The sequence below is a fragment of the Crassostrea angulata genome, chromosome 3, assembly GCF_025612915.1.
Source record: "Crassostrea angulata isolate pt1a10 chromosome 3, ASM2561291v2, whole genome shotgun sequence".
Classification (NCBI taxonomy): Eukaryota; Metazoa; Mollusca; class Bivalvia; order Ostreida; family Ostreidae; genus Magallana; species Magallana angulata.
The window spans coordinates 32,236,161-32,261,811 of NC_069113.1; the positions used below are offsets into that span (position 1 = coordinate 32,236,161).

The window sequence follows — 25,651 nt, forward strand, 5'->3', positions numbered from 1 at the left end:
TACATTTGCCACAAGTTGTTTACATGTTATTTCTACTTTCGGTTTGACGTCAATAAGTGACTAAATTGGGTAGCGAAACCAGGGCCGGGCCGGGATTTTCGAAACTGAAAACCGGATTTTGGTTGATTTCTTACAAAATACTTATTTGTTCTGTACGAAATTTGCAGGGATACTTAAATACATCTTTTTTGTCTTCGCTGAAATGTTTATTATCACAGAATTTTCAATATTGATTACAGATTCTCATTTTTCAAGTGACTAAAATGGGTAGTGAACCTGGGTTACACATTTTGGCGATATTAAGCGAATTACTTTGATTATTTGGAAATTGTTGTGTTTAATCATTGCTATTTTAGTTTAAACACTTAGATAATACAACAATTCCGTCAAAAAATATCATTTAAGGTAGCTCGCGGGTTTACCTGCCTGTGAGAAAACCTACTTTGAAAATTTGTTATCGTGTTTCAAATACAGTGTCATTAATAAAATCAAGAAACGCCATTTCAATGAAATATATAGTAAAATGCACATTTTAACCGAGAAACGCATTACAAAACTATGCTCCAAACTTTTAAACGATTCAGACGAAATTAATCATACTCAACACAAAAACAGAGGAGATAATTATGAATCAATTCATAAAATATATAAGTATGTGTTCTCGGACAATTTTTGGCAAAAAAACTTTAAAGATTTAAAAGATTTCTCAAAACCTTATATTTTCATTACGACGTTAGCCTGACGTCATCATTTCCTTACTTCTTAGAACAATAAATTAAATTGAAATGCATTTATTGACAAGACTAGCTGCTTAACACATTTTAGAACATGGTAATGCTTTTTAGACATTATTGTGAATGTTATTACCGGTAAATGCAATTAATGTAAGGCTGTAAAGATACAGAAAATTGCTATTTTTGTTTTTATGAAACTCTGAGTCAATCAATGCAAAAATAAAATGCCAGGCAACTACTGACATTATTAGTAAGTAATCATATAAAACAGTTATCTCAAGCCAAAAGAAATTTAAGAATTTAATCGGCAATACAGATTACGGAAGTTATAATTGTAAAAAAAAAAGCGAAGTTAATGCATACATTCTATTTTAAAACATGACTTTAAATGGAAGAGTTCTAACGCACACTCATTCTTTATCTTTATAGAACAAAATGTGACAATGTATGTGACATCTTTAAATTTTCAGCACTTGATATTATAAATCTTTTTATAAACAGTCATAAACCGCATATTTATAGCTTTTTAAAATATTTTCTTTTATACTTCTAAACGTCTCATTTGTCATTTTAAAATAAAATTATGAGTTTACTGTGACGGTCAACTCTTTACGTCGATTCCTATTGTGACGTCAGCAAACCCGCGAGCTACGTTAATAGAATTATGGCCTAATATTATAAACCCAGGACGGAACAAAACACGTTTACCCGGGACAAACCTTTTATTTCCGAAAAAGCGACCAGCGGATGTTAGCTATCACTCATGTGACATTGCCCAGCTCAAACCACGCGGAGGTATCCTCATTTGAGCCTTCTCCCCCTTAAAAATACAAATATAAAGGATGAAAACAGCAAATCACATTACACTTATTGTGTAAAACACAACGCTCTACCAGGGCCCAGACTCGGTTTGTATCTTAATGATTTAACCTGTTTACTGAAAATCAAACTAACTATCTATAAGCACTATCTATTATTTTTAAAAGTTTTTTTCTGGTAATAATTAAGATTTGTACAAAATATTTACAAAGTTACAAGAAAACAGTTCTTATTGCATAAATGTCAGCAACGCCCTACCAGGGCCCAGACTCGATTTTCATGTAATTTTACCCTGAATAAGCACTAGAAAAATACCCAAAACAATCCCATTAAAAAAAATAAAAACAAAGACATGCGTTTTTTCATATTCTTTATTTGTTCGGCCTAGTTAGCGCATGATGGACACATGAACACCAGACTCTCTTTTGGATCTTGGATTCCAACACAGCGGAGATGATACCACTGTCCACATGATGGATTTTCACAAGCAATCATGTTGTCATATACATTTGGAAGGCTACACCCTGCAGCACAGTCAATGTTGATTTGTTTAATAAATTCCCTTTTCCGGGTTAAACTGAAGTGTTTTTTTGTTTTTGCTTCTTTGGGAATTTTTCAAACTTTTTATCTTCTAAACATTTTATCAAATGACTCCTCATTTTTTCTATGTCAAATGGAATTGGTTGGTCCTTGATGTCTTCTGAAAAACAGAAATAAGTCAAATTTGCAATTGCAAAATAAAAAATTTAATACGCCACAGTCAATGCCATTTGTTTGTTGTTGAACATTCAAGATGGACACATTCAACGTTTTCTCTCCTTTTCCATACATCTTTCCCAATTGTAATTGTGTTGACTGTGACAAATAATCTCTCTTTTTGTTGGAACTATCCAGAATCATTACGTTTTCACCTGCTTTCATTTTCAAACTGGCAATCCAGTGTTGATACCCAGTGTGGTGAATTTGGGCTACAGGGGCAATCTCCGGTGACATTTGCAATTTATATTCCCAATTATTGTCCTGTCCTTTACAACTGGAGCATATCCAGTATGTTGGAATCCATTAATCTTCGGGAATTGTTGTTTCAGGATGCTTTTTGCAAAATTTATTACATCGCTTAACACCATGTTGTCCTTCATAATGTCATTTTTGTGTTTGGTGGTAAGAATTTGTGTGCCATTTTCTACCCATTTTTCTTCTCCTGGATTCATCATGTCAGCATCACTTGGCTCTTTATAAATTTCATTTTCATCCTCAAATTTAATGCGTTTCCTGGCTTTGGAGTGGCTGTCATTTCGTTTTCTTTTGGTTGTTGAAGCTGAATTTGGTCCATCTGGTTTTTCACAAACTGGCGTGAAAGCTTCAATATGCGAAGGTAAAATATCCTCTGACCATTTTCCGTTTCTTTTCATGCAGGAATCTGGAGCCGCAATGACTGTTACATCTTTGTCGCATGGTCTTGGCTTTTTGGTACTGATTTTTTGTTTACCCATTTTCTGTTATTCCTTCGCAGCTGTGTGAGATTGTATATGCGATTTTCTTCAATATTTTCCTCGCCAATACTCATCTTAACTGCCATGATGTGATAGCAACTACATACAGATGGACATTGGCATTTTTCTGGGAACAACGAAACACTCTAGTAATCTCCATTTGAACCTTTTACAACAAACGACCCTGCCTCTGGTACATGAAATACCCTTTTGTCTTTCAAAGCAGCAATCGCCAAAGATTGCTGTGTTGTACTTTGCTGTTTTTTCTCGTCAATAACTGTGACATTTATTGTCAGGTCTTCCGCGTGGTCTTTATCTTCACCATTCTGTTCATTCTCTACCATCTTCCCTTCACCAAGTCAACAATTTTCTCCGGGGCACACACATCATTTGGGAAGGCTAGATCACATTTATCAACAGCAGCTCCTGAATGCATATTTTTTATCCTGTAATTCCCAACACCGCTAAGTCCTCTCATTGTTTCGTACACATAAAATGTCTGAAGATAATTGAAAGCCAAAACAGTAGCATCTAGTGGAGCTTGTTTCCAATGTATCATCCTTTTTATGACTGCATTCATGCTCTCTGACATGTTGTTAGTCACACCTGAATATGGGTCATAAACCTTGTGTTCTTCCAATTTTGCCGAATGCTTAATAATGTCTTGATGTAGTTTGCTCTGGTAATATTCAAGAAATGGTTTGCTTATGCCTCTAATTTCTCAGCATAGCCATCCTTATTTTGCATCTGTAGCAATTCCTTCTAGTTGCTGATATATACCAGTTGATCGTCGCTTTTACCACCGTGTTGTTTAATCCAATGTTTAGCATCACTGTGTATGTGGTTCCAGCAATGGACCAAGGCTGCATTTGGAACTACTTTCTTGATTGCATTTACTACTGCCTTTTCCCTATCAGTCACTAGTACAGTCGAAGCCCTGTTGATGTTCGGTACCAGTGTGGCGATTTTCCTCCAGAAGTCTAAATGAATTTCCTCTGACTTTCTATCGTGTATGTAGAAGGCAACTGGGATGGAAGGGTCGCAATCGAACAAATACGTGTTTAAACACTAACACTGAAACATTGAAATCTCCAATAAGAATCGTTGTGTCGTACGACAAAAGTGGAATTTCGTCTGATTTCACTTGAAGAATTTTGTTCAACTCTTGTAGAAGTTCTTTGTTTGCTACAAAGCATTGCAAATCAGGGAAAATAGAAAACTGGTGCACAAAATTATCTAGATGGTATGCCAGTTGAAGTGTGTTGTAAATTTCGTCGTGCGACAACCTTCTTGACTTGTTCATTTTCGTCTGAATATTCCTGATTTGTTTTGCATTTCTGGAATTCAATACACCTTGATATTTTCCACTCACTTTGTTACCATCTGTTACCATACTCCTATAAACTTCCTGGGGTTTGTCAGATGCATGTACCACTTATTCTTTAATCTGTGACAACACAGACGGACAAGTGGATACAAAGTCGTCCCCTGGATCTGATTTCTTATTTCCATGAGGTCTTGGCACATATACATTTTCATCCCCTGTGTAGTGAACAAGAACTATTGAATGATTGTCAACAAGCTTGAAAGACGTACGCTGAAATTTAGACGAGTCAATTTTGTCTGTAGGCATGGTACTAATGCTGTAATATTTTCTCCTTCCTAGGATAGCCATCTCCTCCTTTATTAACCCACTGATACCCACCATGAGACCAATAATTTTTCCTCCTGTCATCACCACCACTAGATATTAAATATATTTCGCCCGCCTTTGGTCACTTTGGGGGAATTTGCGATATCAAACTTTGATCATGATTCTGAAGAGCCTCTTTGTTGGTTAATTTTGATGAGTGTGTCCTGTAAACCTTTGCGGTCATAACACCCTGCTCCATCCTGAAAGTCAAAATAATCATCATTAGTTTCGTCATTACACATGTAGTCATATTCTATATAAGCTTCGTATTTCCATCACAGTTGTTTTTATTGTTTAATTAGAACTGTACTAGTACTTTCAAGATAAATAAAATTATTCTTAAAAGATAAAAGATCTTAAAGATATATATAATTATAGGTTTTTTAATTACATAATAAAAAAATAGAATGTATATTAATAAATATGCTGTTTTAGCGTTACCGTAATTTTTCATCTGTCTTCAAAATACAAATATTTCTCATTTGCAATATCTTCATTTTTGGATCGTTTTTTCTTCAATATACTATCAATATGCATAACGCACATCAAAGTGATCCATGTATGGGTCTTCTATTCCATATTTATCTTTTGCTCTCACAAACTTATATTCATTCTTATAATTGTCCTTCTTAATATATACTTCGTTTACTCGTAAGCAATCCTTTTCTCCTTTTCTTCAAAACCCTTATGTATGGATCCTCTTATCCATATTCATAAACATTTATTTTAATCAACATAATTCTTCTCCTGAACATCTTTTCTATAATTCATAAAGTTAGTCTCCTTTCTTTGTAATATCCGGCTGAGAGTTAGGACGTGCAATGGGTGAAGACTTCATATAGCATATACAGTTATATTGCAGTTTTCCCCGACGTCCAGCATTATCTCTTCCCAGAAGCCCCCGAAGGAACGCAGACACAGATTTGGAAGGAGACGTGTGGTGTGGAAAATACTTGGTTGTCACCGTTAGGTATCCGTACATGTTATACTATACCTGATCAAATTAATATGCCGTTTTCTTTAAACATTAATACATCTATACAATTTATTTATAATAATTTACTTTTTATATAGAACCTTATATTCAATCATTAAAAATTATAACAGCTAATTTATTCGATGTTTCCCGAACGATGAGGTGAAAGTCAACATACATGTATTTTGTGCATTTTATTTTAATAAAAACAAATCAGCATACATGTACCTACTAAATGTGATTCGTGAGAATCTTAAGATAGCCAACGTGTGCACATCACACGATCGGGTACTAAAGTGAGGCATCTGTAGTATTAGGCACTATATATATAGAAGACCTGTAAAATAAGCTCAGTCAATTATAATAATTTTGCAAATGAATTCACTTTCATCTTAATAGAAGCTGAATGATGAGCACAAATTCCTATAATTAAACTAATTGAAACATATATTTAATACTCGTGTAGCAAGCCAGCAATTGTGATATCATCATACTAATAGGTGCATTATGATTTTAATTAGGGCAGTTCCCAAGCTAGCAGTGCAGATTTAACCAGTATTAACAAATAATTAAAGTTAATCAAAACCATAACACCACTGAAACTAGCTGAGAAAAATTCATCCTTTCAATCGGTTTAAAAAAATAAATGTTCAATAATGAGTTTTACAATAATTCAGTGATTAGTTCTAATCTTGCTGGTTTTGTTCAGGTCTTGAAAATATATAAGGTTTAAGAAAATAACAGGTTTTATAAAGTAAAAATTCAATTGTTCTTCTTCTTCCAATACAGTTCATCACTCGGTTGGCCGAGTATTGTCGAACTCTGTACATGCGCGCAGCGGCGAAGGACTGTACACTTAAAAGAGTTCTTTTTACAGGTTAAAACAGGGTTAAAAACGGTGTTCGACTTATTCCGCCAACTGGATCCCTGCCTTAAACGCCTCCAGCGTTGGTAAGACCACTAGTGTGTCTGGCAAGGTATTCTATAGGCGGATGGCTGAGGGGAAGAAGGAATACTGGTGAGTCTTGATCCGTGAGTGTGGCACGATGAATCTCATGGAATGTCCTCTGGTTGTGGTGGTAAAAACTGGGGTCAGATAGACTTGAGATGGAATTGCAATCAGGTTGTATACTATCCTGTACATCATGATCAATTTCATGTTTTGGCGTAGCTGATGCAGTAACGGCCAATTTAGGTCTTTTATCATCTTTGATACGCTGCTGTATGTTGAGTAGTCACCATTGACAAAACTTGCCGCTCTGCGTTGGACCTGTTCCAATTTGTCAATGTTTTGTTTGGTATATGGGTCCCATATTGTGGCAGCATATTCGACGTTAGGTCTGACAAGGGTAGTATAACACTGGGCTTTTACTTTCTTGCTACAGCTGCTGATGTTGCGTCGCAGGAAGGCACAGGTGGAGTTTGCCTTCTTGGTTATGATGTCGATATGTTTGTTCCATGTCATGTTGGTGCTGAAGGTTAGGCCCAGATATTTAGCATGGGTTACATGAGCTAATATCTTTCCATGGATGTTATAGTCATGGTACACATGTGATCTCTTGTTGGTTATGTTGATCACCTCACACTTGTCTGGGTTGAATTCCATAAGCCAGGTTTGTTCCCATCTTTGAAGAGTGTCCAGGTCTTTTTGGAGTCCTTTAGCATCCTCTATACTGTTGATTGTTCGGTATAAGAGACAATCGTCAGCAAATAGTCTGGCTGTTGATGATATCTTCTCTGGCATGTCGTTTATGAACAGAAGAAATAGTAGCGGTCCCAGTACAGTTCCTTGAGGGACGCCTGATGTTACGTTCGATGATGTTGAATGCTTTCCTTCTAAGACTACTTCTTGTTTTCGTTCTTCCAGAAAGTCGCTGATCCAGTTATTAAGGTTATCTCTAATGCCGTAATATTTGAATTTTGCTAAGAGTCTCTGGTGAGGAACCTTATCAAATTCTTTACTAAAATCTAACAGTATTGCGTCAACTTGTTGGTTCTTGCTGAGGCTGGATGCTAGATCTTCCACTGTTAGAAGGAGCTGTGATTCACATGAAAGTGATTTCCTAAATCCATGCTGTGACTCAGTAAGAATGTTGTTGGTCTTTAGATGTTTCATGACGACGCTGAATTTAATATGCTCCAGTATCTTGCAGCAAATGGTTGTTAATGATACTGGCCGATAATTTGATGGTTTACTGCGATCGCCCTTCTTAAATGGAGGTGTGACATAGGCATTTTTCCAGTCAGATGGTATTTTGCCCTGTGTGATGGATGCTTCATAAATTAGGGTCAATGATGGTGTAATTTCATTGGCTAGCACTTTTAGAAACTGTCCAGAGATGCCGTCCGGTCCTGTGGCTTTGTGTGGATTTAAGCCAGATAACAGTTTAAGTACTCCCTTTTGGTTGATGGAGAAGTCCGGTACCTTTGGATGGATGGTTGTGTCCAATTCAAGTACACAAGTTGTATCCTCTGATGTAAATACAGAGGTGAATTGATCGTTGAGGATACTCGCTTTCTTCATACTGTCACTGTGGGTGGTTCCGTCCTTGGTTAGTGGAGCAACCCCCGAAGCATCGCAACGTTTGCTCTTAATAAAAGACCAAAAGCGTTTGGGATTTTTGTTGTTGTCATCATTTAGCATATTTCCAAGGTAGTTCTTGTGAGCTTTCCTGCATTCAGATTGACACTTTGATTTCAAGGCTTTGCAGTGTTCCCAGTCTTTGGGATTTTTTTTTATTCTTTGGCTCTGTTGAAGGCTTTTAAGCTCACCTGAGCTGAAAGCTCAAGTGAGCTATTCTGATCACATTTTGTCTGTCGTCCGTCTGTCTGTCAGTCCGTCTGTCCGTAAACTTTTCACATTTTCACCATCTTCTCAAGAACTACTGGGCCAATTTCAATCAAACTTGGCACAAATCATCCCTAGGCAAAGGGGATTCAAAGTTGTGAAAATTAAGGGTCACACCTGTTTTCAAAGGGAGATAATTAGAAATTAATGAAAAATTTCGAGTAATTTTCAAAAATCTTCTTCTCAAGAACCATAAAGCCAGGAAAGCTGAAACTTGTGTGGAAGCATCCTCAGGTAGTGTAGATTCAAAGTTGTGAAATTCATGACCCCCAGGGGTAGGGTGGGGCCACAATGGGGGGGGGGGGGGGTCGAAGTTTTACATAGGAATATAGGGAGTAAATCTTTAAAAATCTTCTTCTAAAAAACTAATCAGCCAGGAAAGCTGAAACTTGTGTGGAAGCATCCACAGGTAATGTAGATTGCAAGTTGTGAAAATCATTACCCCCGGGGGTAGGGTGGGTCGACAATGGGGTTAGAAGTTTTACATAGGAATATATAGAGTAAATCTTTATAAATCTTATTCTCAGAAACTAATCAGCCAGGAAAGCTGAAAATTGTGTGGAAGCATCATCAGGTAGTGTAGATTCAAAGTTGTGAAAATCATGAACCCGGGGGGTAGGGTGGGGGCATAATGGGGGGTCGAAGTTTTACATAAGAATATATAGAGTAAATCTTTAAAAATCTTCTTCTCAGTAACTAATCAGCCAGAAAAGCTGAAACTTGTGTGGAAACATCCTCAGGTACTGAAGATTCAAATTTGTGTAAATCATGACCCCTGGGGGTAGGGTGGGGCCACAATGGGGGTCAAAGTTTTACATAGGAATATATAGAGTAAATCTTTTAAAATCTTCTTTCCAGAAACTAATCAGCAAGGAAAGCTGAAAATTGTGTGGAAGCATCCTCAGGTAGTGTAGATTTAAAGTTGTGAAAATCATGATCCCGGGGGGTAGGGTGGGGGCACAATGGAGGGGTCGAAGTTTTACATAGGAATATATAGAGTAAATCTTTTAAAATCTTCTTCCCAGAAACTTTAGCCAGGAAGCTGAAACTTGTGTTGAAGCATCCTCAGGTAGTGTAGATTCAAAGTTGGGAAAATCATGACCCCGAGGGAAGGGTGGGGCCACTATGGGGGTAGAAGTTTTACATAGGAATATATCTATAGAGGTAATTTTTAAAAATCCTCTTCTCAGAAACTAATCAGCAAGGAAAGCTGAAACTTGTGTGGAAGCATCCTCAGGTAGTGTAGATTGAAAGTTGTGAAAATCATGAGCCCTAGGGGTAGGGTGGGGCGACAATGGGGGGTCGAAGTTTTACATGTGCAGGAATATATAGAGTAAATCTTTAAAAATCTTCTTCTCAGAAACTAATCAGCCAGGAAAGCTGAAACTTGTTTGGAAGCATCCTTAGGTACTGAAGATTCAAATTTGTGAAAATCATGACCCCTTGGGGTAGGGTGGGGCCACAATGGGGGTCAAAGTTTTACAAAGGAATATATAGAGTTAATCTTTTAAAATCTTCTTCTCAGAAACTAATCAGCCAGGAAAGCTGAAACTTGTGTGGAAGCATCCTCGGGTAGTGTAGATTCAAAGTTGTGAAAATCATGATCCCTGGGGGTAGGGTGGGGCCACAATGGGGGTCAAAGTTTTACAAAGGAATATATAGAGTAAATCTTTAAAAATCTTCTTCTCCAAAACTTATCAGCCAGGAAAGCTGAAACTAGTGTGGAAGCATCCTCAGGTAGTGTAGGTAGATTCAAAGTTGTGAAAATCATGATCCCTGGGGGTACGGTGGGGCCACATTGGGGGGGGGGGTGTTAAAGTTTTACATAGGAATATATAGAGTAAATCTTTAAAAATCTTCTCCTCGGAAACTAATCGGCCAGATGATTCTTCATAATTGTTAAGACTTTGGCTCCAGGACAATTCTTCGGCCTCACAAGAAGGTTCAGAGTTTGATGTAGCTTTATATCCCATATATAAACAATTGTAAAGGATCTTTTAGAGAACTGCAATACTCAACATGTGATATGACTATAAAATCATCCTGTTAGAAAAGGGACTAACGATTATAAACATAAGAAATTCCAGGGGGGAAATGGATTTTATTTATACAGGATCTACATGTATTTTACATTGTCCAGATTGTTTGTATTATTACTCCATTAAGCTGATTTTATCATACCTATTGTTCCTCAGGTGAGCGATGTGGCCCATGGGCCTCTTGTTGTTTATTCCTGGAGAGTTGTTTAATTTCAGAATTTATCCAAGGTTGACCAAATCGAGATGACGTTGTTGAAGATGGTACAGTTACGGATGTTACGGATAAAAATATAATTACTCGTTGGCCCAACACGTAAATATTGTTCGCTCCAACTTCTACAATTGTACGCATGCGCAGAAACGACATAAACAAAAATGGAGTCTAGCCACGAGAAAATATTTTTTTAAAAATATAACAATCCTAATTTATTTTATACTCAACATTCCATAAAATAAAAAAAAATTCATATGATACTTTTTTGGAAATTTCTCATATTATTTTTATTAAAGATCTATTAAGAGCTTCATAGGCCACTTTGTTAACAAACAAAAAAAATTCATCCAAACTGGCCAGCTTAGTGTTTGTTTGATAGTCTCTTGAACATGTATACCACCATATTGTTGGATACAGCTTTACAAGTTTTTTGCAAACACTGGAAAAAAAATCAAATGTACCAAAAAAAAAGAGGATATAATCTAACAACCACTTAAAAGAATATACTCCTTCAAAACTGTACTGTGAATTTTAAGACTTGTCCCTAAGCTGGCGAAACCGAAGAAAAAATTGCAATAGAACACCTATCTCTTTTTCCACCAATAAGGCCTTTAGTTTTCTTTTTTCACACTTTTATTATTTCAGGGAAGACCAATCCGATTTATACATCTTAATAACGGCAATCAATGCTTTTTTATATGGCAGTATTTAATGCAGCATTGGCGAGATCAATCAAGAGCATTTCCTTTCAAAGGGGATCGTGTATAAAGTAGAGTACTAATAAGATATTACAGAATTTGTAAGGTGCCTCACTACACCTTGAAACATTTTCTCAAACCAGCAGAAAATCACTTGTTTAAGATACATGTAGATATAATAATGGATAAGAAGTATTTCAGTCCAATAGGCAAAAAAAGGTGCAATTTTGGATGAAAAATTAGATATTAATTCAGTAAACGTGAGTAAAAGCTCCAGGCGGATTCGAACTCATGATCTGCGGTTCAGAAGCCCAATACTTTAACCATTAAGCTACCTAACGACGTTATACAATCCAATCGAACGACATAAACACTTTGACAAAACATTTAAATCGCCATCATGTGACGCAGTGTCTTTAAAAGTATAAATCTAGGTGTAGTGAGGTACCTTAAAGGACGTGCAATGTAAATAAAGCCAGAAAAAATATATTTAAACAATAAAATCATCTTGTTGGCGATTCATTAGGAAAATGAAGGTGGAGACATTGCAGAAAAAAAAACATAACTCGCGTTAACGGGTTATGTAAAAAAAAATTCTGCAATTGTCGTTACTTGTACCCTTCAATACCTGCATGAATCATTAAAAAAATATTGTTTATATTTACATCGGTATCTTTCTGTTACATGTAACATATCAATAAATAACAAGTAAGTTAAATTTATCAAATTACTGTAATGTACATTATCACGTTAGCTAAATCGTCTCCTACGGGAATTTGAGTCCGACATCATCTTTATTATTCACCAGTCCGTGATTTTTCCAAGGTCGCTGAAAGTTTCGAATAATCGCTAAATGGGGCGTGTAGATTTCAGTCCTATTAGTTTCACTCGCTGTATGTTTCCAGCAATCGATAACTGGGGCGTGTATATTTCAGTTTTTTAAGTTTCTACAGAGCTATGAATTCATAATATTATGTTTTCGTAAGAACAAGACAGATTTTAGCCAGTTTCGTATTAACAAGGCAACACAAGTTAGGCGAATCATTAATTGGCTAACGGGGTGTGGGTGATGAACTCATCAGTCTGAAGAGTCATTCATTTTTTAAAAGAATTAAAGATTTTGTAGAATTATATAATTATCTTAGATTTGGAAGTCTTAAGTGGTTACAGAATGCTCATCATTAAATTTGCCTTGCATTGACTATTAATTTTTTTTTAAAATTTTAAAAAAACACCATATACATTTATTTGCACAATTATCTCATAGGTTAAAGACCATACACTGAGAACAGACAAATAGATTTTGAATATCTTGATTTATTTTTAACTAACATGACGGAAAATTATATATAACTAATAAGCTTGTATAATAAATATATACAAAACGATGAAAAAATTATTTCAATTAGAAATTATTTTATCAATTTTCAAATTACAATCAAATCATACTTATATGAAAAATTGACGCAAGTCTTTTGTTGCTTTTTATGGTCTTTGTACCGAGCCTTACTTTTAGGCCCTTACATATATTTATATATTTTTACACGTACCATTACAAGAAAAAGGAGGGACAAAGAGTTTTGTAATGACAGGTACACGTATTCGGTGAGCGAACGCTAAACAGAAGATGAAAGTTTCAAAGCCTTGTCCAGGCTTAAAAGAAGTTTGTGTTTTCTGATTCCGATGCGTGAAATCTGCTTGTATAGTTAATTGACTGAATGATCCAAATCCATATTACCATCATATGTCTATGAGGTACTGAATAGGCGATCATTTTCAAACATTCAGGGTTTGGCTACCGTGTGAGCTTTGGTGAGTAACTTAATATCAGACGTGATAGAATTCAAACTGTTCATTTAAAAAAAAAGCAGATTCTTTTTTAACCATAACCACAGATAGAATTTATATATCTTCTTTTGCTAAAATCAGAAAAAGTTAGTTTTGTTAATGTACATATACATGTAAGCACACTAGATTTCATTACATGTACATGTAATGATTATACCATTAAGAAATATTGATGAAACAAGACATTAAAGTTTCCAGGTTGTGACGAAGATTCATGAAGAGGGTAAATTAACGTTCTAGTGTTTTAAGGCACTATTGCCAAGCTAATGACAACTGAATAAAATATAATATTAATTAGATATTATATGTTATGTGTAGTCTTCTGATTATAAAACCAGCTCAGACTTATGAACTTAAAGACCTAAAAGATACATGTACTCTTCTGTTCGTTTCCTTGAATTAACAATGTACGTGTATACAGTATGATAAAATAAACATTGTTGGAACAATTGTTATCGATCTGTCAATCTTGAATTAAAAAGAGAAAAATCAAATTTATACAAAATGAATGTTTCCTTCGCTACACATAATAGAATAGTTTTTTGGATTTTTTTTTCCAAACCACAAATTTCATCTCCTGTAGATACGTATATTTTAAAATACAACGATGTGTTTCACAGGTAATGGCTCAAAAGGATATTGTGGCTTTTATGGCCATTTTATTAATTGTATTATCGACTACAAATGCTTCCTACATCAATAAGCAACTGAGAGATGCTCTACGACCACAGGTTGATCAGAACATACAGCGACTGAACTATGCTATTTACCACGCGGCTAGGAATAATAGACAGGTAAAAATATTATATACTACATGTAGTATTAATTCAAAATTTCGCGCTCAAAGGGAAATAACCTAAAGTTTTTTTTATCACTTTTTGAGCTCTTTTCTTTTAACCAGCATATACCGTATTATCAAGGGGTGGACGTACACGAATATCATGAAATTCACTCCTTGACCGACGTATCCCACAACAGTCCCGACGGAAAGGGTAAAGAGGATGATGATCAACAGCAAAGGCAAAGAAGTAACTAAAGCATTTTAAAGGATAATGTACACCAATATATAAAAGAGATAATTTCCTCCCTGTAAACTACCAAGAAACAAATAAATTTATCAAACGTACATTTTTAAAGAGTGCAAAGGCTTCGTTTGTGAGAATGGCGGCACCTTAAAGATCGAGGCTGGTCAGTGTGTCTGTTCGTGTCCCAGTCCTTATGTAGGATTCAACTGCCAGTTTAGAGGTACATCTCTCTCTCTCTCTCTCTCTCTCTCTCTCTCTCTCTCTCTCTCCACTGACATGTCTTGTACTAAATAAATGTTTTGTTCTTTAGGGGACAGATGCAAAAAATCCGACTATAGAGATTGTTTCCTAAAAGAAACACACGTCGATTTAAAAGCAGGCTATTGGGCCGTGAACTTTGTAAGCATTTACTTAATATGTTGAACTGCTTAAATTTGAATGTGGATTTGATAAATAATATCACGAATTCACAAACTTAGCAAAAAAGACTTTAAAGGTCTTTAATGCATTTTTTTTTCTTTTTAGCAACACCACTTCCTTGCTGCAAGAGCAAGATACTGTGGCATATGTAATGTAACAAGCGAGGAGCTTTATATTGGTTAGTATGAAAAGGAACTGTATAAATTCATACATTTGAAAGTATAATACTGAGCATCAATATGATTTACATAGGTGACCCTTACAGCCCCCCCTCCCTTCCCCCTCTAAGACGCTTTTCATCAATAAGCATTCGTCTAACTTTTATAGTAAACTAAAAGGCCTCTCAACATCTCGCCGTAAATTAAATTATAAACAAATACATCCAAATGTACAAAATTATATAAAAAATTGTATTTTTCGATATGACCAATAGACATTATCTTAATTTTATTTGCAATATTATATTAAATCAAAGTACTGAAGAACTGACGGGAGTTGATTTTGTCGATGTTTATTTATTTCAAAACCAATGGTATGTTATTTTGCATGACAAGTACATGTAAAAACATGTAATTTCTAATTTGAATTACGCACATTTTTATAATATGAATTTTGGACCTTTCGACAAGAATGTCGAGAAACCCCATATGAATCATATTAAATAAGATTTAAAGATAAAATTAATTCAATCAAACTATGTATCAGTAGTAGAAATATTTCTCGAAAATTGTATGGATCCACGCAATATTGAACTCTAGTCTCGTTCAGCCAAACGCTCGGCTGACACCGTAAATCTCCGACAAGGATTTACGGAGACAGCCGAGGGTCGAGTTGAACGAGACTATATTGAACTCTGGCGTAGGAATACATACGACTACAAAAAATATTTAAATTGTTCGTACTATTTAAAATCTGACTATTTTCAAGGTATTTATAAATAAGTTTCCTTGAAAAACAATGCTTTAGCATACATTACATCGAATTTATCAATTATTTTTAAGAATTAAGTCTTGTCAGCAGCAATGATTTGTGCTGAGGTCCAAACACTGTTTTACTTTCGGTTTGTCTGAGTAACTGCATAGGAGAGTTGATTAAAATCAACTCCCAAAAATCGTTTTCAAACTGTTTTTTAATTGAAATTTGTTGAAATAAAAATCAATGCCCTTTTGAACTCTGGTTAGTATGTAAGTCAGTTGTCGGGTACTTGTTAAACTGACATACATGTTGAAAGCTAGACAGAGATATGTTTCGATTATTGATAATAAACATCTGACTGTTTAAGAAAAACACCTTGATTTTTATGATCATTTTTTAAAGAATAAACGTTCGAGCTCGAAAAGCGTCAATCACTAAATACTGAAAGAACAAATTTGAATAGTGAACACATATTTCAAGGTCTACTTTTGAAGTAAAATGATTTTGCACTGTGATACATACATCACTACATGATAAATATAAATTTCTGCATAACCTATACATCGATAGGGCATCCATACAAACTGACCATTGCCTATACGCAGAAAGCTCGCCATCAATACCACCGCCATAAAATGAATAATGAACTAATTGTTCTTTGGACGCCTGAATATAAGAAATCCAAAACGCTGCTCACAGTGAACGTCGGTCAACGGGAAGGCATCAACGAATCAAAATGTGTCAATATTCCTCTAGGAATAGGCGAAGTAAGTATTGTGTTGCAGTCACATCCAGTTGTTATATTAACATACAACTGAATGCATGTTAGAAATTAAAAAAACAAAAATTAAAAAGGGGCATTGTGCTTTTTTTAGTGAGTATGGATAATTACATTCTCATTGATGTGAAAAACGCCATTTATAATATTGATGTAAATGTGAGAATATATTCTGGACATATCACTTATATTATCAAAATCAACATATACACGATGCATCGTAAGCAGGCACGTTGCGAAAAAAGCGCCTCCCACACTTTATTTCGAAACCGACATTTGTTTTTCAATTAATATTTTGATCGAAGTCATATGTTACTTTATGACGATATTCCTCTCTAACATAAAGCTTTTAATCATGATATCATTTTTGCAGATCATAATACAGTTTTCATGCATGAATGTCTATACGTGCAATATTGTACCATCGCATGACACGAACTACATCAGGAAGAAGAACACAGCGTTCTACATTGATGAGGTTCGCTTAGAGCCTGGGAAATGTTAGCACATATACGTACACCTTTAATTTGTCAGTAATAAACTAATAAACGGTTGTAGATTTAAGTAATGTTTGTTATGATTTGCAAGTCATCGGTTATTGTCGAATTAAAGCTTAAAGCAATTTGAGCTCTATTTTTTATGGTTTAATTTTAGGGCAAAAACCTGATAGTATAATAAGTCTGCATGTAACTTGAACTTTTATGATAAAAAAGATTAGAACAAATTAATTTTTGTAAAAAAGAAAGATTTCTCTTCTAAGGAATATATAGCAAATCAATTTTTGTACTGGACGACAGTAATTCAATCTCGTTCCAATTAAGGCTTTTTAACGCCTTTTCCCACAAAAATATGGATAACAAAAATTTAAAAGCCATGATATTTTTTGTCTTTTAACTAGAAAATAACACTTTAGTAAAAAAAAATTCAACATGAAAATTGCAGCTCATTTTGTTTTAAGTTTGTTCAGATTAAACAGGAAGCCAGACTCCATTTAGGAAAACACCACAATTTTAACAAGAGTAAACTTGCCCCGCCTGCATTTAATTCTAACGATCGACGATATTATTTCCCTATGGTAATCACGGATTCTACTAAAAAAAATCCACACAGGGAAATAAACGCACTTAAAGTGGTACAAGCGTAATTAAAATTCAGAGGAAATTAACAAAAAAACGACCCTCTGCTCTATATTCATCGAAGTTTTTTTTTTTAAATACTAGATTTCCAAAGAGAGGAATATACATGTATCATTGGAATTTTTGATTTTTGAGATTACTCAGGCTTATTTGAAAATCAGTAAAATGGTAAAGAAAAGCCTAACGTACACAATTCCTAAAACAATAATTTCAAACCGGCAAATTTCATATTTGGCCAAAAAGGTTTTCATTTTATTGCCTGACGTCATGACGTCAGGCATATCTAAGGTTTAAAAATTGCATTCTCCGAAACAGTGCAGACAATGGGACAAGCAATATCATGATATTTCACAAAAAAGATTAACCGATTTATGTTTAGGATGTCAGCATTTACATTCACAATTGATGAAAATGTTATATGGCATGTAATAACAACAGCGAGCAAGAGTTTTCAAGTAAAAGGGACGTTCACCATGCAGTGCACGTGTGTAATCCTGATTTAAAAATAGATCAGCATTCCACTATATTTAAACGGTGAAAAAGGGGGAGGGGGTCATCGCAACAAGTTGTAACATATTGTCTATAACGGTACAATGTAAGTTATAATTGGTGTTGGATTATCATAATTACAAGAGAGTAATCAGTTTGGATTAAAACAAAGATATATTTATACAGCTGGAATGTTTACAGGAGGAACTAAATCGCCGAAGCAGGGTGTGACCCGATTTTCGTTCAGTTTGGCGATTTCATTAATCTTGAAAAGGGATCATAACTCGCGTGTCTTACTTAAATGTACATTACTACATTTAACAATAACTAATCAAGTGTGTGTCTTAATTCGTTAGATTTCTTCCAAAACATCCGATCCAAAATACATGTATTTAGCTGTTACAAAACAAATGTCAAAAAATTCATCTGACCCCCTCCCCATGGATCTTCTGCCAATGGGTGAGTTCATTCGTTGCGTGAACGGTAATAGTAGGATTTCGCGCCATAATGTCTCATTCATCATTTTGCGCACCTATTAGTTGACGAGTGCGCTGGGATCATGCGAATACCCCAGAGCACACAATGTGTTTACATCACAGGCACGTATCATCAGGGGTTGGAGTGAGGGGGGCTGCTTCCCCCTCCCCACTTTTTTGGCAGCTGGCACTTTTCTTAACTTTATATGATAAATGGAAATATCATGGATTTGCCCCCCCCTTCCACTTTTGTAGGAGCATGCAATAAATAAAACTGCAAATAAGGAATTCTAATTGAATTGAAGTTACAGTTAGGTTTTTTTCATGAATTTGAGAATTCACCCTTTTTTAATTGCTTGTCAAGATGATTTTGATGAAGCTGCCCACACACATTAAAAAACAATACGTGTTTGTATACCCTTTTATATTTCATATGGTTGGAAATTTTTTTAAAAATGCCTTTCAGTTGATTTTACATCTAAGTATAACAAATATAATTTTAAAAAACCCGACTATTTACTCTTCAGCTTTCAAGCTTACATGCACTTATATGATATGTGTACTGTACATTCCTAAAAATAATTGAATTTATAAATTAACTGAATTTCAAGTGATATATATGTACATGTTCTAGATCGAAGAAAAGACTGACATTTCGTCTTAAATTTGCACGTTCCGTTTATAAATTTATGATCAGCAGCGAAAATAAAAATTCATTTCTAATAAGATAGCCTAATTGATACATGGATGCTTCCATTGAATAATTTTGTTTAGTCAGGCAAGCTTTTTGGAAAGCTATTACTTGTATTACTCTTTAGACTCAGTTTGCACACCGTCAAAACAAGCCAAAGAGTCGCTTCCCTCGTGCTTATATGCAATGTACAGATACCAAATTGATCATCTCGAGTGTATTTCAGCGGTGCATGTACATATCATCGTTTAGCAAAGATGTAATGGATACATTCTGGTGTACTTTGCTTTTAATATACATTATGAGTTTTTTCACACGGTGACAGTGAACGGGTTTGCTACATGTATATAGACAGGGAAGTATCAGTTTTAGTATCGTGACAAGATGTCAATATTCAAACTGGCATCAAATTTCGAAGCATTTGAGCAATGTAAAATAACACCGATGTTCTACTTTGCCATTCTGGACGGTCAGGATAGTAAATGACTAGTCTTCTTTTGTAGATATGGGCTAAACAATAATATCGCATAGCTTTTTCGTACTTTCCTAATTTCACCGAAGTAACAGCAAGCATTATATATTTTAGATACTTTTCTGCATTCGGTGTGCGTTGCAAAGTGTTTTCTAGGACTGTTGCTAAATGCTCAACCAGTTTAAGATTTCTCAAGTAAGTATGACACAGAATTTTCAGGAACACCGAGTACAGTTCAAGTGGAATTACAAGGCGTGATTGCGCCCTTCTCATCATTGTTACTTCAAGAGCAATCTCTATTGGAATAAGAGGCATTGATCGATGGACTACAAAGTCGTAAGATACCGCCAACGACATTTTTTCCATGATGCTCAATCCACGTCCACAAAAGTGTTTATGATAGTTGGGATCATTGTAAACATTACCAGAACCAAAAGGAATATAGACACGGCCAAGGCCTTCTCCATTAATATCATCATAGTCCTTTATGTACTCAAGAGCCGATTCAAACCTCCCTATACAGTAGTAAGCGGTTGCAAGTGTAAGATTGCCCCTGCTTATATCTGAAAATCGAACAAGGTGCAAGTAGCAAAATGCTTTTCGTATAAATGCATACTTACTCCGTGTAGTGTGTTTTGTCATAGAAATGTTGAGATACACGAGAGCAAGATCATATAAGGTTTGGTATCGACGCAATCTTAAAATGTCTAGGTCCAAAGGATCGAGGTTTTCTTGAATTTCCAATGAGATCGATTTTCTAAGTTCAAACTCCAGCACTTGTACCGTTGGAAATTGTGGTTTTTTGGAAAGTATTTCGCCAAACAAGACATAATCTATGTTTGCTTCTACATGTGTATTATCAGCATCTCTTAGTGAAGTTTTTAAACATCTAAAATCCTCCTCCGGATTAAAGATAGGTAACGAAAAAGGTGTTGTCATTTTCCTAGCATCTTCTAAGGCCTTTTTTAAGACAAATAAGGAAGGGCAGCTTAACAAGCATCTCCATCCCTTCTTATGTAAATCATTAAGTTTACTGGATATATACCCTAGTTCACACTCTTGTACCTTTCCCAAGAACATGTTGTTATCCCTAATAAAGTAATTTGGGCAAAATCCGTTCTTGGTCCATTCAATTAGTTTTTGAAAGCATATGTCGACACAATAAACCAAACGCTCTGGCTTCCAACAATCGGATGGCGTCTCTTCAACTGTCCAAAATAGCACTGTTTTAAGAAAGTAAGAACATATACAGTTCTTGATAATGGAATCTTGCGAAAATACCTCTTGATTCAAAAGTTTGAAAATTCCATACGTCAAAAACTGAGTGTTATTGAAGGAGTAAACAAGATGTTTCTCTGCGAGGGAAAAAGATATTCTCCACTGAAGAGGATCTCCAATCCATACAGAGTTCACAGTATCAACTGAATGGAAATTTGTATTAAGCTTTTTTGATCCAATCGCCATTAAATGACACCCTAATGTTTTTATTTTTATTTTAAGTTCATTGGAAGGCCATTCATATGACCTTTTTCTTTCAATCCATTCATTGGCAAATACAGGCCAGTCTTTGTATTGCAGACAAAACGACCTGTCATGATCTCCATCTTCAGTTCTTTCCAATACACAGGGTCCGTGAAGATCTCCAACAGGATTTTGCCTCTGGAACCATTTCATAAAAGCTTCGCTAGACAAATAATAGTCGCCCCTGATCTTTTGCATCGATTCTCTTATGTGTACTAAAGGCGTAAGAGGAGTTAATACAATAAGTTTAACATAGCCAGGTGGTTCGTCAGGGGTTTTCTTCATTCTGACGACGGTCATAAAACTTCCAAAATTCTTTGGAATTTCAGCTACGACTTTGGTGAGTTTATCTACAATCATATGATCTACATCTGATCCTCTTATTCGGAATCCTTCCGCGCAACCGCCAGCTCTTATTAATTCCATTTGGTCATTGCAATGATCCAGTCGATCCATAACATCCATAATGTGTCTTCGCATTCTTTGCAAATCTGGATCCCCAATTGCATTTACTAAATTATCCGCTAGCAGAAAAGACAAGTGCGAATCATCTAGCCACTTTGATGAGAGTCCTAGTGGAAATTAAAAACTTCTTGATTAGTTCACGAAAACCTTATTTTGATGGTAGTATAAAAATATCAATACCTTCTAAAAAAAATCAGACATTAAATTTTTCTAGAAAATATTTTACCAGCCATTCCTTTTAATACGCGAAAACAAATGTCCTTTTATCACTGGAAAACCAGAATATTTCAAGGTATTTATACTAAAATAAAATAATCCAATACTTATATACATTTTAATTTATCGCCAGCTTCCGGAAGTATCTAATCTAAAATATATTTGTAATCTCGAATTAGAATATACATGTTGTTTTGCGTTGATTAAAACTTTACAAACTCTCTGTCTCTCTCTCATATTGGTACGAGATTAAACGGTTAAAATATAATTATTTTCAAAAATACCGTTTTTCTTAAGCAAAATCAACTATAATGTCTAACATTAAATTGCCTATTCAGGCTTTTTTCCTTTACAAATCTCTACAGTGTACTTTGCAATCATCTTACATTTAAGGTTTAGTTTACTCTGTACACACACTTTTTAATCAGATAAGAAGCAAATCAACATTAATTTGAAATCTGTCATATAAGCATTTTAAAAGTACTAGAATTCTCTCAACCAAAGGAAAGACAAAAATCACATAATTAAATTCAAAATATATACATGTGTTAACAAGACATCCTCAGTCAGATTGGAGGACATGATTTAGATACTGCTTTAGCGACAAAAACTGTAGTTAAAATCCATAAATAGCCATTAAAACATAGAAAATGTACGGTGTATTTTTCCTTATGCAAGTTGAAAAAGATTGTCCAATATTCAAGAGAATTCATGCATCTTTTGACTTTCTTTAAGAGTGTAAAGAAAAAACATTTATTTGGTGTAGGATATATAATATGGAATGACTGCAGTTAATTTAATATCAAATAGTCTTTTACAGTATTTTACAAGCATAATCATCAATATTCGGAAGACTATATACTAGTATTACATGTACACGTATATATATGTCCGTAAACTATAATTATGTAAATACTGAGAAATATATTAAAAACCCACTTTCATTTTCGATAAACCAGCCCGAAATAGCAAATACGAGAGTAAGGTGGTTGTCACGCATTGGCGTATCCAAGTCAATGGGAGTTTGCATTTAAAATATGCTTGCAATGACATAATATTGAATGATTCCGTAAAGAGTGAATATATTCACTGGGACTTTATATATGGTATACATAGAAATTAAAATATGACAAATGTTGAATAAATGAAGTGAGACAATTAATTTCTTGAATGCCCGATTTAAGGTTTGATAGATAGAACTTTCTATACTTTGTCCCGAGTTTTTGCTTCTACCGCTTTTTGCTTGTATTTCGATAATAATAAATACCTTTGTGCTAAAACTACGTTCATCCACTAATATGAAAAATGTCCAGATTATCTGTTTTGAAATGCCCCCTCTGGCGCTTCAGGTTTTAAAGGACATATCGCATGTTTTTCAATTTTCGGAATTTTTTAAATAAAATCATTCTATACTCATTTAAAATGAAGTTTATTAACGTTTTCATAAAATATTCTGCCTAATTCGTGAGTTTGAAAGCGATGAAATTCAAATGTCGCGATATGTATATTTTCTTTCTCGATCTACCCGCCATGATGTGTGACGTCATATGCGACCTCGAGCGAGAAGGTGCTGTTAGCCATCTTTGTAATTGGATTAGATTTAAACGACAATTTAACTAATTATCACCTATTAAATTGCCGATAACGGGACATGATGGTGTTCTGTGCCTCCTGAGGGTGATTTAGCCACCGAAAATGGGGATTTCGACTGTTGTTTGTTTAAGTTTCCCTTACGAAAGTATGCGGAAATCTTGTGACAAATAGGGGCTATCTGTCGACGAGAGGATTTATAAATAAACATTCAATTCATATATTATTAATTATATGGTACATTTTTGTAGTTATAGTTTCATAAATAAATCGAATTCATTTCTCAAAAAGAAAAAAAATAGAAGTTTAGGCACAGGGGCCTGTGTACAAAACGCAAATTCATCGGAGAAAAATAACGAGAGGGGACGCCATTTTGGATACCGCCTCGCTTCATTAGCTGTTTTCTTTTTCTTATTGTTAAAGCTGAACACCGCTCGTAAATAGGCACTGCCCGCCATATTTCTCTTTAATCACTGCTGTCCCTACAACCCTTATATAAGGGACAGACCTCTAAACAGTTCAAAGTACTTCGCTGTAGAGGTCTCACCTGTGTGGACGTACATTTTGCCTCGCCGTGTTACCCGGTCGCGATGAAATTATCAAATTTTACGCACTTTTTGAAGCCAGGAGAATACTAACATCAAATAAATTGGTCAATGCATTATTTACGAACAGAAAATGAACATAAGATAAGAAAAAATTGCATAAAATCTAAAGACCACGAAAGGAATACTACATGTCGGCCACGAGGTTCAGGTGTGCAATCGGGTGTAACGAAATCGAAGGGTTTATATACCAGGTATCTTTGTGACGGTGCCTATTTACGAGCGGTGTTCAGCTTTAAACTATACGTTCATGTATGCATCGGTTTTGTATACATGATTTCTTCATTCATACATGTAGCTCACCTCTGCAGAAATCATAATTTTAGTACGGAAGGTGAGATTTCTGTGAGTTTTATTTTTTGTGGGAGAAGTCATGGATCGAGTTGTCGATATTGATTGTTTAGGCGAAAAATAGACAAAGTTTGTTGATATACATTTATACGTAAATGGATTAAAAAAATACGGAGATGGGATCTTACAGAAATAAACAATAATTAAGGAACACGTTCTTGCCTTCTTTTATAATCCAGTGTAATATAGAGTAAACAACCTTAGAAAGTTGTGATCAGAAACAAGCTTCTTGTGCACCGCAGTTTTACAATAATGAACATTCTGAGTCGTTAGGAACGCCAAAAACCAAGACTGTTGTAGATTTTAATAAATAAACACCTTTAACAGATTTATTTGAGCTACAATCCTTACTAAGTTGTGTTTACAATGTTTACACGTCGATCAATTTGTTCGTCATTGCCGACTTCATCGTCGGTTTTTCGGCAATATCATGGTTTTTTATGCGTACTAGTGGCTCAAACATGTACAACTGAATAATAAGATTCTTTTTTTTTAGTCAGCATGTAAAAAACAACTTGCATGGTGAATGAATGTCAAAATTTAAAGAAGATAATGCTAATCCTACAATTTGTTTACAATCAGCTGTTCGACGAAGGTCGCATGTGACGTCACGGTACCACGTGACACGCTATCTAATTAACGAGTTTTCAAACGATCGGGACTATAATTTAAATTGATATTATGGCTAATTACCGCTTTTATACCGTTAACAAACTGTAAGGAATAATTTTTAGATACACAAGAAAGCCAAAAAATGTAAAATGTCGTATACTTTAGAAACATGCGATATGTCCTTTAATACACATCCAAACATAGAAAGTCTACAGGGATTTTGCATTGCATTAGCCATAATAAGGCCCGGATGATAACGTTGAAAATTGGGCGAGGTATCCTGAGTACGTCCGAATGGAGAAAAGATGTAAACATTTCCAATATAAATCTCCGTAAGAAATTTGTTTTCGTTCCTGTGAACAAGTTGAAAAAAAATGAAGATATCTTGGACATATTCCCTTTTATCGATTTCAACTGTATTTCTCTTCACAGGTATAGATTAAAAATCATCAAAAAGTGATGGAAGCAATAACTTGGGCTGACTAATTAACGTCATAGCGGAAAGTATAGGGCGAGTCAATCATCGG

General features: G+C 35.0%; 2 protein-coding genes across 2 annotated transcripts; one reads left to right on the forward strand and one right to left on the reverse strand.

The window, feature by feature from the left end:
* The first annotated feature begins 13,204 nt into the window (after positions 1-13,204).
* LOC128178069 (uncharacterized) lies at positions 13,205-17,064 on the forward strand. The gene is made up of 8 exons (XM_052845066.1): positions 13,205-13,326; positions 13,983-14,156; positions 14,264-14,390; positions 14,500-14,607; positions 14,698-14,786; positions 14,913-14,985; positions 16,293-16,489; positions 16,874-17,064. Exons 2-8 carry the CDS (start codon positions 13,986-13,988, stop codon positions 17,003-17,005), a joined length of 897 nt encoding a protein of 298 aa, XP_052701026.1. The 5' UTR covers positions 13,205-13,326; positions 13,983-13,985; the 3' UTR covers positions 17,006-17,064.
* A 1,495-nt stretch (positions 17,065-18,559) lies between these two features.
* On the reverse strand, positions 18,560-22,041 carry LOC128177925 (uncharacterized). The gene is made up of 2 exons (XM_052844844.1): positions 21,977-22,041; positions 18,560-21,857 (listed from the first exon to the last, which is right to left on the reverse strand). The coding sequence occupies exons 1-2, from the start codon at positions 21,981-21,983 to the stop codon at positions 19,687-19,689; spliced, it is 2,178 nt and encodes a 725-aa protein (XP_052700804.1). The 5' UTR covers positions 21,984-22,041; the 3' UTR covers positions 18,560-19,686.
* Positions 22,042-25,651: the final 3,610 nt, after the last annotated feature.